Raw genomic sequence first — 12,433 nt, forward strand, 5'->3', positions numbered from 1 at the left:
ATAACAAAAACTTGGAGAAAATTAGAATAGCAGGACAAAAATAAAGTAAGAACAATAATTTATAGAGTATATATACTTGAAAGTAAATGCTAGTGATGTTAAACTGGACTTTTACAATAATAATATTCAAGGTAAAGGGAGCTTACTAAGTGCTTTAATATATATTATCATTTTTTTATAAGTAAATTTTTATTTATTTTTATTTCAAAATAACGTATCAACTGTTAAAAAAGAAATTAAATATCACATTTACTCCCACCACCCTGCAAACTGAAGGGCGTTACGTTTATTATTTATTTATTTATTTATTTATTTATTTATTTATTATTTTTTTTTCCATTTCCATAGGACTAAATATAACTTGGAAATTTCATCACTTTTAGGTTGCAACCTTATTTCCAAGGCTCCTTCATGTCACTGGTACTTCTCTTCAAACTTACCCTGACAGTGAGAGAGGTACCCATAGTGTTGGTGGTGTTGATAGAGAACTGAACCAGGCCATGCTCATCAGTGGTAGCATTGGAGTTATAGTTAGCTTCATTTGCTGTGATGAAGACGAGTTCATTTGGCATGGGGACACCTTTCCCATCCACTAGCTGAACCTGAAGATTAAAATCTGTGGATCAGTTATATGGTTAATACCCAGCAGTCACCAAACATTCATTTTATCACAAATATTTATTATGTCCTATATGTTGGACATGGTTCCAGGCATTGAGGCTACAGCGGTGAACAAAACAAAGTTCCTGCCATCATAGAAAAGAGATAGATGTTAAATAAATGCACAGATATTATATATTTATTTAGGAGTAATCAGCCCTAAGACGAAAAATAAAGCATTGTGGGGGTGCCTGGGTGGCTCAGTCGGTTAAGCATCTGATTCTTGATTTCAGCTCAGGTTGATCTCAGGGTTGTGGGATTGAGCTCTGCATCGGGCTCTGTACTGGGTGAGGGGCCTACTTAGGATTCTCTCTCTCCCTCTTGCTCTGCCCCTTCCCCCCCAAATAAAACAAAATAAAATAAAACAGTCTGAAAATGTAGAGAATCATGGAGCTGATGATGGGGGTGACCTGAAAAAAAGTATTCTGTGGATATTTTGGAAATGCCATGTACTATATAGAACTCTTGGAGAGTCACAGAGCACAAGTGTTAGATAGTAATGAAAATTTTTAACTCTTTAGCCAAATTTAATTGAGCCCCAAACACTTATTTTGTGACCAACCCTTAACTTTCTATGGGTTAGTGTTCTAAAGTATAATAAGTGCCCAAGTTAACAATTGCTAATGCATTACCCTGTGTACTTTTCTAGTTGTTTTTTATGCATCTGCTTCTCAATCTAGACTTTCAAACTTTTGAAAGGTAGGCAGATATTATGAGGCACTTCCCATGTGAAAAATGCAAAGTTGAGGAGAATCATACAGTATTTCATAAGGGCCTAAAGTCAAATTACTGCTAATATTGAACTCAGTAGTAGATGAGTAGTCTGATTCAGATTGCAAAGATGATGATTCTTCCTTCTACCAAGGAAGGAAGCACAATTTGGGAGAAGGAAGCACAACTGGAAGACTTGGATCCGTATTTGTAATTGATTAATAAAATCTGAGTTTGCCAATGAACTATTGGCTGCACATACAAAGACAAGGATAGGTACAAAATTCTGATTCTCTTTTGATGAAAGAGTCTTATGACTAATGGGGTAGTTACTTAGCAGGAATGAAATATCAAAAAAGTACAATATATCTCTGAGAAGTTAAAAATAAATGGACTATTCATTTTAGGAAGTGACTAAAGTTTCTCAAATCTTTTGCTGTCATAACATAATCAAAATATTCTAAAACATACTCCACCCCACCTTAGTGGGGTCTAGTCCCTCTCTGTCTTATAGTCTCCACACCTAAAACCTTATAACATTTCCATTAAGAATATGATACACAATAACTATACATTGGTGGACATAAAACTGCCATTCAGACCTCTGGAGTCAGAAAGATCCATCTGTACGTCTGCTTATAATACAAAAAATAACAATACAAGGTATTTTGTAGATACATGAGAAAATTTATATTTTTAAAATCTGGAAGCCTTAAATAACAGTATTTTGCCTTTATGTGCACTGTTTTTTTAAAAATATATTCTTGCTATTATAGAGAAAATAATGTAAATATAATATCCATGAAAGAAACACCAGGTACAGTGGAATCTTTTATACTTCAAAATAAAAATTAAAGCCATCTACCCACTCATTTCCATACAAAGTTAGTGTTAGCAGGATAATGTAAGTGGCCACCATAAATTTTGAGATTTTTGTGAGAAATATAAAAATCCGAGACTACTGGTAAACCAAGAAAAGATTGAGTGATATCACACACAAAAGATTGTGCCAAAGGTGAAAAAAAAAAAAACCACTTCTAATTATGATGGTGCTTTCGAGTAATTTTGTAGATTTCATATATCAATTTATAGAGGGACAGATTTATTTTTATGTGGTTTTATACTTTTGGTTACATTAGTCAATAGATAATAAACCAGATCTGGTTTTAGCAGAATATGATGTACTTATTAAGTGATAGTACCAAATTTGATTTGTGACTTAGAAAATACTTCACCTGCCCAAAGAAGGGGATCCCTTGTCTAAAGTATGGGTCCACTTTCACGAATGAGAGTTTGGTTATGGTTCTTGTTATTTCAATGGATCCTTTTCCAGTTAATTCTATCTCTGGAAAAAAGAAAAAGAAAAAAATAAGTTTTTTTGAAAGGATGATCTCCCTGAACTTCTTACACTACTACTTCCCTTTCAGTTCATAGTTTGGCAAAGGAAATAAATCTATGTTCATTGTTTTTTCTCCCATACCCAAGCTGTATGCAAACCTGTTCCTTCTTCTTGGATCTTGGCCTCCACTTCAAGTTTCATTTCATACCCTTGTCTCTTCATCTGGAAGATCTTGGTTTTTATTTGCTGAGGGAAGCAGCCCTGGCTGTTTAGCTAGTAGGGGATAAAATAAAATACAAAAACATAATACTGGACAGATCAGTGGTCAATTAATCCAGTGAGATTTTTTTTGGGACATTATAAACTAGGGGTTTTCTATGATAAGAACACAATAAATATTCTCTATGGATTAATTATGATTGCATTTCATAATAGTATCTGGTTTATAATAGATATATTTCTTAGTATCTGATAGTCCCTAGAGTTAATGAGATAGAAATGCCTTAAAAATTTGTGAGTAATCCTACTGTAGCAGGGAGCTAACTTTTCACCGAAGTCGAGCTCCCCTTCCATAGTATACAGGTGTTGCTGGGAAGGGGCTGCCCATCTGGAGACCATGTCTCCTACCTCCCTGACACCTAGGAGGGGCCATGTGACAAGTTCTTGCTCATGGAAAGAAGGCAAAACCTATACCCTTTCCATCCAAATTGTAACAGGTATAATGCCTTTTCTTCTTCCTTCATACAGGTAGATGCCCAAGGCAGCTTTGGATGCCAAGTATTGGAGATTGCTCAACTTTCATTATTCTGGGAGATTGGTGAACCAAGAACACCCACAGTGGACAATTACAAGAAATAAATAATTCCCATTGTGTTAAATCGCTGATATTTAAAAATCAGTGTAGCTAACACGGAATTCTCCTACAGATTGCTCTCTTCCTGAGTTAGCACCATGTTGTAATTCACTGCTTATCAACAATGTCTCCATTGTTAGTCCCTAGAAGGAACGGTTTTCCACCTACCTGGTGACTGAATTTCTCACAGACGGCCTGTGACTCCCCACTATAGCAGCTAGAAGGGTTACTGTACTTTCTGCACACTGTCATCATCATATGTCCTGGGACGGGCTTCCCATATGTGTATCTGTCATAAGAACATTGCCAAATGAATCAAGCAGACATCGAACATCCCCATTTTCTACCTATTTCTATTCCCCCCTTAGTGATAGTATGTTTACCCTCTGTTCTTCTCTCTAATCTCTGCTGGGCTCTCACAGTTTTGAGAGCAAGTAAACTAAGTTATGACCCTTTTAAAAAAATCTCCAGTGCCACAGGCTTCTTTGATCATATCTTTTTTTCCCTTTATTTTTTATTTTTAATTTCATCTTTAAAAAGATATATTTCTTATTACCAAAGCTACACCTGTTCTTAAAAGAAAAAAAAAGTACCAACAAAATGAAAATTAGAGAGAGAAAATGCTCTCAATTCTACTTAGGAATACAAACCATTAGTACAGTGGTGTTCCCTTCCATTACCTTCTTCCGATGTGTAGCTCTCTCTATTTATATGGAATTTAACTTGTCTACTTTTTACAAAAATGGGGTTGTGCCATATATACTTATATGTCATTGATGGTTGATGTGTTTTCAAGGGCATTTGTTTCCTTCCCTACCTGAAATATCCTCTGTATCTTTATTTGTAAGAGTGTTGGCTCACCAGTTATGTGGGATCAGGAACTTGGGGGTGATTATTCTGAGACAGTTCAGGGACCCAGCTGAATCATGGTGCATTACATGTGTGGTCTTTAGGCAGGGCTGGTTTCTTCCCTCTGTGCTCTTTCTGCTAGTGCTACCCCTGGACTACTGGAGATGGGAGCATAGGATATTAGAAACATGAATTTTCAAGGTTGAGAAGGACCAAACTGAGAGATCATATCCAGTCTCATCAGTAACAATGGTAGTGCTGAGAGGTATGTGATATGCCTTAGGTAGACCAATGACTCAGCTGAGATTTTGGTAATATGCCTATCTCTACAAATTCTGAATTTAAGCTGTTTTTCCACTAGGCATGCAAGGTCAGGTAAATGATCTGTTGATGATAGAATTTCCTCTACAACCTGGGGAAGGGAAGGTCAGTATACCCTTCAACACTATTCCGTGTGTGTGTGTGTATGTGTGTGTGTGTGTGTGTGTGTGTGAGTCTTTGTCACTTTCAGAATCAATCCTAGTAGATAGCTTCTCTAGGAACAGTTGCTTGTCCCATGATAGTTATAATAATACTGGTAAGACCATGAAAGAAAATAAGAAGGAAAAATAGAAAAGCAACAGGTGAGGAAGGTTCCAGAGATGGGATGATCCCGTGCATTTAAGGTATTTGTGCTCTCACTGCTCCTGAAGAAATAAGTCAAAATATCCCAAATGATGAGTCTCCTTTAAATAATTCTCTCAAAAAATTAAAAAATATATAAACTCACAGGCCACATACTGACACATTCACGTCTTCTTCCAGGATAGTGATTATCTTTGGCATTGTTATTTGCACTTCAAACTTGGGAAGCACTGTTCATTGGAGATAAAGGAAGTCAGTGATTGTTTTTCAACTTTTGGGGAATTAGTATTTTCAGTAACAATTCCCTAGTAATATTTTAGGGCTCTGAATATGTAGCTATACTCTCCAATACAACCACCTTACTACCAATGGATACTTTTTTTTTTAAGATTTTATTTAATTATTTGAAAGAGAGAGAGAGCATGAACAGGGGGAGGGACAGAGGGAGAAGGAGAAGGATAAGCAGACTCCTCGCTGGGCAGGGACCCCTGGGATCATGACCTGAGCCCAAGGCAGATGCTTAACTGACTGAGCCACCCAGGCACCCCTCAAATGGATATTCTGATTGAAGGACGGTGACAGATCACTGTAACCTTAATGAATTATGGAAGACTTGTCTAAAACAAGAATGTTTTACATATTTTTTGAGATTAAAAATTATTACAAAATTAACCAAGCTATATGAAGTTCTATTCACAAATCACTGATAGTCTCATTGGAATTAGATATAATTGATTCTACTCAAAGCTCAACCTCACACATAGGAAATAGAAGGACTCTAAATAAGCTCAAATTCTAGGCCCTAGAAGTTTAGATATGAAGAAAAATGCTCCATGACTTCTCATAATCCATACCAAATTCCTCCACGGTGAAGGCATGCTCTGTCATTCCACCTGATTCCTTCCGCACCACCACCTTATAGGAGCCCTGAAAGGGCTCGGACGAGAGGGGAAAGCTCAATTGCTTGAGACCATTCTCTAATTTGAGTTTCTGCCATTGTGTGATGCGATTTCCTTTCGGGTCCTATGGATACAGTAATTGTAACTTATAAAAGAGCTTAGAACATTAGAGACAATAAAAGAAATCTATGGAAACTCCTATGTTAGCCACAAATAAACCAATGGGGTGATGGTGAGGGGTGGGGAGGACAGATGAGTTAGAACCATCTAGTGCGATATGAGCTCAAAGGTTTCTCCCTCAATGACAAGTTCCTGGTATATGGTAAGAACCTCTCAAATATGAACATTTTCTCTAAATTTATTTAATTCAGTTTATGGAATGTTTCATGTTGCTTACCTGAATGTATACTAGTGGAATCTGAAAGACAAAAGAGAAATAAAGGAATGTAGAATTATTCTCAAATAGTCTCAATTCTGATTTATAAGCAAGACAGCTTTACGTAGAGTAACTCTATCTGTAGTAAAACAGAAAAAAAAAATCCAAGTTAAATTTTACAAAACTTTTAATTAATCTATTTTAAGCAATTAATAAATAATATTAAGAACTTATTAGGCCATCAGCAACAAATATCCATGTGCACAGCCATTCATTAAGAATGAGATTTACTAACATTACTTAAATACTTATGGGCATCCTAGTGAGGAACACTCCTTTGTTAGGAAATTTTATAGATTAAGAAATAAACACTAACAGAACTATAAGAACCATACTCAGACCCAAATATTGAAATGGTCACAGAATTCTTAGTACTAAGAATAAAGAGGAAGAATAGCTCCTCCACTATCAATGGTTAGTCATTTTTATTTTTATTTTTTTTAAAGATTTTATTTATTTATTTGACAGAGAGAGACACAGCGAGAGAGGGAACACAAGCAGGGGGAGTGGGAGAGGGAGAAGCAGGCTTCCCGCTGAGCAGGGAGCCCAATGCAGGGGCTCGATCCTAGGACCCTGGGATCATGACCTGAGCTGAAGGCAGTCGCTTAATGACTGAGACACCCAGGTGCCCCTGGTTAGTCATTTTTAAAAAACTAATATTTATTAAGTGCTTACCATGTGCTGTGCATCATTCTAGATGCTGGGAGCACAGCAAAGCACAAAAGAACAATATATCTACTCTCATGGAGCTTGCATTCTAATAGGGATGGATATATAAGAAACACATACACACACATATATTTAGGAGATACATATTTTATATATACTTAATATTTTATATTTATAATTTGATATTGATATTTACTTGATGTTCAGTATTTATTTGAGATCTATATCAATGATATAGATCTCAAAGATAAAATGTATATGATAAACATATATATATGTGTGTATATATATATATGTATACACCTGATTTATATTAGGTAGTGAAATGCTGAGAAGAAAAAATGAAGCAGGGTAAGACTGCTAGAGTGACGGATGAGGTGTTTATTTTAGATAGAGGAATGGAAGTAGAAAATAGAAGATCAGCTTCAGGGTTATTGCAACAGCCTTGTTTAGAGGTGATATTGGCCAGGATGAGATTGTGGCAATTCAGGTTGTGAGAAAATAGAAATAGTCTGGATATATTTCAAGCTAACATGATTTTCTGATAAAGTGGATGTAGATATGAGAGAAAAAGAGAAAACAGGGATTATGCGATAATCTTTTTTTTTTTTTAAGATTTATTTATTTATTTTAAAGGGAGAGAGTGGGAGTGGAAGGAGGGGCAGAGGGAGATGGAGAATCCTCAAGCCAACTCCCCGCTGAGCACAGAGCCCGAAACTGGGCTCGATCCCAGGACCCTGAGATGATGACCTGAGCCAAAATAAAGAGTCGGTTGCTTAACCAACTGAGCTACCCAGGTGCCCCACGATAAGCTTTTGTTTTAGGAGTTAGAAGAAAAGAATTGCCTGTGAGATAAGAAGATGTGGTGGAGCAGCAGATTTGGGAGAGAAAAATTAAGACTTTCTGGTTTGATGTCTGCATTAAAGTTGAAAGAGTTATTTCTTATAAGTATCAGGTGTTAGTCTCAAAGAACAAACACTGATTACACTCTTCCTTGATAGAAGAGGTTCTGGTAGGTGTGTTTAGAAAAATTCTAAATCTTTGAGAAGTTATTTGAATTTAAATTATTTCATGGTGTAGGCATAGCTATTATTTAACATATCTTTCTAATTTGCCTAATGGAGAACTTTATAAAGAGTAAGTTTAATTGTGTGACAATTGACTAAGTACCAGTACCAAGATGGAAAGAATTAGCTACTTCTTTGACCTGGGATTCTGGTTTAAATGAGGATCTTGCACTATTGTAATGCCAGAAATCACTGCTAGTGATACCAGATTGTTCCTTGCCCTAGTCCTCCCCCAGCACCAAAACCAGGCTCCCAGATTGTTTACACAGATAATAATGATTCTAGATAGTATTTGGAGACTCACCAACTCATTCAGGGGGTGAAAATTTTCATCCAATGAGACAACACGAAACTTCACTGAAACAGAAATATTTTCCATGAGTCCCAGAAACCTTAAATCAGGCTTACCAGCCGGCCAAAAAAACTGTTAAAGAACCAGGACTATAGAGTCTTTGACTGGGGAAAATGTAGGGGAGGAAGGAGTTGTTCTGACTGTAGAGCCTCTTCATACCTGTCTGCTCCGGTTTGTAGATGGGTTTGTCTGTCTGGACAAAGACCAGACTCTCTTGGTTTTTAACCACCACTGTGGTCCGCTTCTTGAATTCTTGGGTTGGTCCTTTCACTTGGATAGTGAGGAACATGATCTCCTCATTGGACGGAGATCTTGGGACCTGAAATATAGGACAGACCCCGAGAACCCATTCAGTCTTCCAAGTTTCCTCCTACACTCTCTGTTCCTCTCTTCCCTGGAGACCTGGCCCCTTTACTTCACTGCACCCCCTCATTTTCATCAGGGGAAGTTGGCATGGACAGGAATTACTTCCATCATTTTATAAATGGGGAGACAGAACAGAAGATGGAGGAAAATACATCAGTAAAAGAGGTCATAAGTGAGACTCACATCTCCTTATAGATCAGCCAATACAGTCTTGATTCAATTATATAATGAACTTTACCAAGTTGATGTTCTGTGCTAAAGGGGCATGGTAGAAGCATATTTAAGGCTATGGGAAACGAAGTTACCATATCTTAATGGCCGTAGGCTGTAAGCATTTTATATATGGGCAACTCTGAAGAGATAGTGGATATTTGCTTATAGTAATTTCTACAATTTTCCCTTTTAATATGGGCTGATGTGCTCCTGTCAGACCACCACTCGAGGCTTATGTCATGTGTTGGTCTCGTTTGCCTTATTAACATTTTTTCCATTTTAATTTTAAGAAGTCACATTTTCCTTTTGTCTAGTGGATACTACTTTTCCCCTCCTGGCTAATAGAAATTTTCTTTGATCATTAAGTTGATTTTTAATATGCCTATAAGTATTTGTCTCCCATGGTTGGAAATTCATGCATTGCTTCTTACATTCTATGCACAGTTGCTATATTTAGATTTCTTTCTGAAGTCTTTGCCAGGCTCTCAAATCTTTATCTTGACTGAATTCTAGATGCCTATGATCCTAACCGGTAGACTCAAGTATATGAAGTCAAATAGGCATACTTACAGTGAAGGAGACACAGTGGAATAAGTCCTTCTCCACCACCAGGTCAGTGAAGAGGCTCCTGTTCTCCCTGAGAGACTCCAAGGAAGCACTTACAGTCACTGTCTCATTCAGGTAGCTCAGAAGGAGGCAGCCCTTCTCAGGGGTTTCAGAGTGGAGCAGGGAGGGGACCAGGACCATGTACTGCCTGGGAATGGGGGAAGTCCAGTTAGAGGAGAGTGTAAAAGGAGAGGTATTGTTATCACCAGCACTATTTTCCATCACAATGATTGTTAGTTTGATACCAAGAGAGGATATATTGATGAACATGACATTGATCTGTGCTGTTGAATGGCATGCATGAGAATTATTCCCTGTTCCACCATCAGTGCCATGGCAATGAACATTTTGCTGGAAGTGAGCTTTAAATAGTTTAAAACTTGCTAGGATACCTCACTTTAAGGAACACAATATGTGAGCATCTGAATTCAAATAAAATATATGCTACTGATGTTTATTCATGTTGTAAATCTATTTTACACTAGGATTGCTGTAAAAAGCAAGCAAATCTCAAGAGAGGCACTATAAAAATCAATCGATAAACAGTATTTTCATTGGTTATATATATTCAACAACCCTGTGAAAATGGTGTGGCAAATACTTGCTTCTACTTTACAGATATGGAATCTGAGGCTCAAAGAAAGTGAGTCATTAGTTTAAAGTCTCAGTTGTGGTAAGTGACTAATGAAATCTCCATGTTACCTAACCCTGGCTGTTTGCATTTTAAATATTTGCCTTTCAACTCATGGCTAGACAATGGTTCCACCCAAAAATGGCCTTCTAGTGATGGAATTATGGGTCTTGGTAACTCAATGAGCAGAACAGAAACTTTGCCAATATCCTCATATATAATTTTATTGACTATGTAGTTTTCAAACATTTTTGCTCACAGAATTCCTAAAATAATTTTTAGACACTATGCATTCCTTACATATTTTCAAGTGAACATCTATATTTTTATCACAAATAATAGCAAAAGATATTATTTTTGATGACATTTTAAGTTAAAACTTAGTCTTCTATAAGTTTTCAATGGATTCTTAAATATCATAGTGATAAGATACCCAGTATGACCAACTTAAAAAATACATCAAAAGGTTCTTTTTGTATGATCAGAAATTTAACATCTTTCCTTTTTTTCCTCCTTAAACTTGAATTACCATGCCGCTTACAACATAGAAGTTTATCCTATGATTTTTTATGCTTCGAAATATTTTTATGGATAACTCTTGCTTCTTTATTAACTATATATGTGTATATATATAGACATATACTCATATATATGTAATATTATATATGGGTGCTTAATTTAACATTAATTCTTTATGTGACCATAAAGCTGTTAAACATTTTCTTCTGGATTGAATTATTTTCAAGTCTTACTAGTATATAACTTATCAAAACAAAATAAATGCATTATAATATTCACACATATTAGATATAAAATAAAAATATTTTTGAAACACATCTTTAATAAGAAAAATGAGCTGTTTTTATGTATCCATGGATGGATATTCTTTAATTGCAAGAATTGAAGGAGGCTTAACATTAGTTCTGTTGCTATTTTTAGTTGTAGGGACATGAGTGCCATGAAAAATTGTTTACATTAAGTAAATAAAATACAGATAAAACAATTATATCATTGTTACCAGTTCTTGGAACTCCTTCTGCATTAGGTACCAAAAATCACCCAGTACCTATTATCAAGAATTACTTCTAATCATCTATCAGTGGGTATTTCCTTTAGATCCCCCTTCAACTTTGTTGAAACAAATCATCACCACGTAATCTGCAAAAGAATTTTCTCCCTCATTGTTAGAATCCTTTGCTTTCTCAACATCAGCATCAGTATTTCAAATTGTTCCTTATTAGTATTTCAAATTATTCCACACTACAGATTTTTATACTCCAGGACAATGCTTCATGGTAACATCTGATTGAGGGAGAGGTTTGTCTTTCTTTTATAAAGTGGAAGATGGGCAATTAAGAAAGGAGAAGTAAGAAAGGATAAATAGCATGGTCTCGAGCAAATCAATCTGAATGTGAGGATCTGAAAATTGTTTCCTTTAAAAGTATCAATTGCCAATGCCCCTTTGAAAGTCTTTGTATATCCCTAGAAAATTTAGAAAGTCAGGGATTCAGAGTTGGAGAAAAATAGTTAAGAGTAAGTAAAGAATGAATAAACCAGATTTATGAAATTTCATCATTGGAAGAGACCTTAGAGATAAGAAGGTGACAGTTTTATGGGAAAGACAAATGAATCGTCTAAATGAGAATCAAAGGAATCTCTTTTAAGGAAAGGATTCTTCATGTTCTCTGTGAAACTCACGGTTTTCCAGAGACTGAGGCATCTGCAGGCAGGAAGACCAGAAGGAGGAGAAAAAGATTTGGATGAACGAGTTTGTTCTTCCCCATGCTGCAGGGAAAAGGGCCCTGAGGAGACCAGACTGTATTGTACCCTGCTCCCTGCAAATGGTCTGGTCCCAAACATTCCTCAGAGCAACTAGGCTTTATACTGCTCCTGGTGCAAACAGGAAGTTCCACCCACACATGGTGTCTAAACAAAGTAGAGGTTTCTGAACGTTCTCTGAAAGGGTCATTGCTCTCAGGGGCCTAATTACAGTCAAGGTTATTTCCGGATGGGCTGAATAGAATTCCTGGAGGGATAAAATCCACATTCCCGTTAGTGCTGACTTTCTCCGGGTTTTACTGTGAAGCAGCTAATCGGCTTTTCAACCCCTTCTCTCTCTTACTCCCTCGGTCCACTTCCCCACTGCTCCTTTTATGGC

General features: G+C 36.5%; 1 protein-coding gene across 1 annotated transcript in view; it reads right to left on the reverse strand.

The window, feature by feature from the left end:
* Positions 1-12,153, reverse strand: part of A2M (alpha-2-macroglobulin) — a 40,565-nt gene extending 28,412 nt beyond the window's left edge. The window contains exons 1-11 of the mRNA XM_031041110.2: positions 11,974-12,153; positions 9,609-9,792; positions 8,619-8,778; positions 8,412-8,464; positions 6,333-6,353; positions 5,891-6,059; positions 5,182-5,266; positions 3,732-3,852; positions 2,869-2,983; positions 2,607-2,716; positions 441-602 (exon numbers count right to left, since the gene is read on the reverse strand). Of these exons, the coding sequence (XP_030896970.1) occupies positions 441-602; positions 2,607-2,716; positions 2,869-2,983; positions 3,732-3,852; positions 5,182-5,266; positions 5,891-6,059; positions 6,333-6,353; positions 8,412-8,464; positions 8,619-8,778; positions 9,609-9,792; positions 11,974-12,059 (1,266 nt within the window). The 5' untranslated portion in view covers positions 12,060-12,153. The remainder of the gene's footprint in view (positions 1-440; positions 603-2,606; positions 2,717-2,868; positions 2,984-3,731; positions 3,853-5,181; positions 5,267-5,890; positions 6,060-6,332; positions 6,354-8,411; positions 8,465-8,618; positions 8,779-9,608; positions 9,793-11,973) is intronic.
* Between the last annotated feature and the right edge of the window lie 280 nt (positions 12,154-12,433).

This window comes from Leptonychotes weddellii, chromosome 5, assembly GCF_054177405.1.
Source record: "Leptonychotes weddellii isolate Sample4059 chromosome 5, ASM5417740v2, whole genome shotgun sequence".
NCBI classification, from domain to species: Eukaryota; Metazoa; Chordata; class Mammalia; order Carnivora; family Phocidae; genus Leptonychotes; species Leptonychotes weddellii.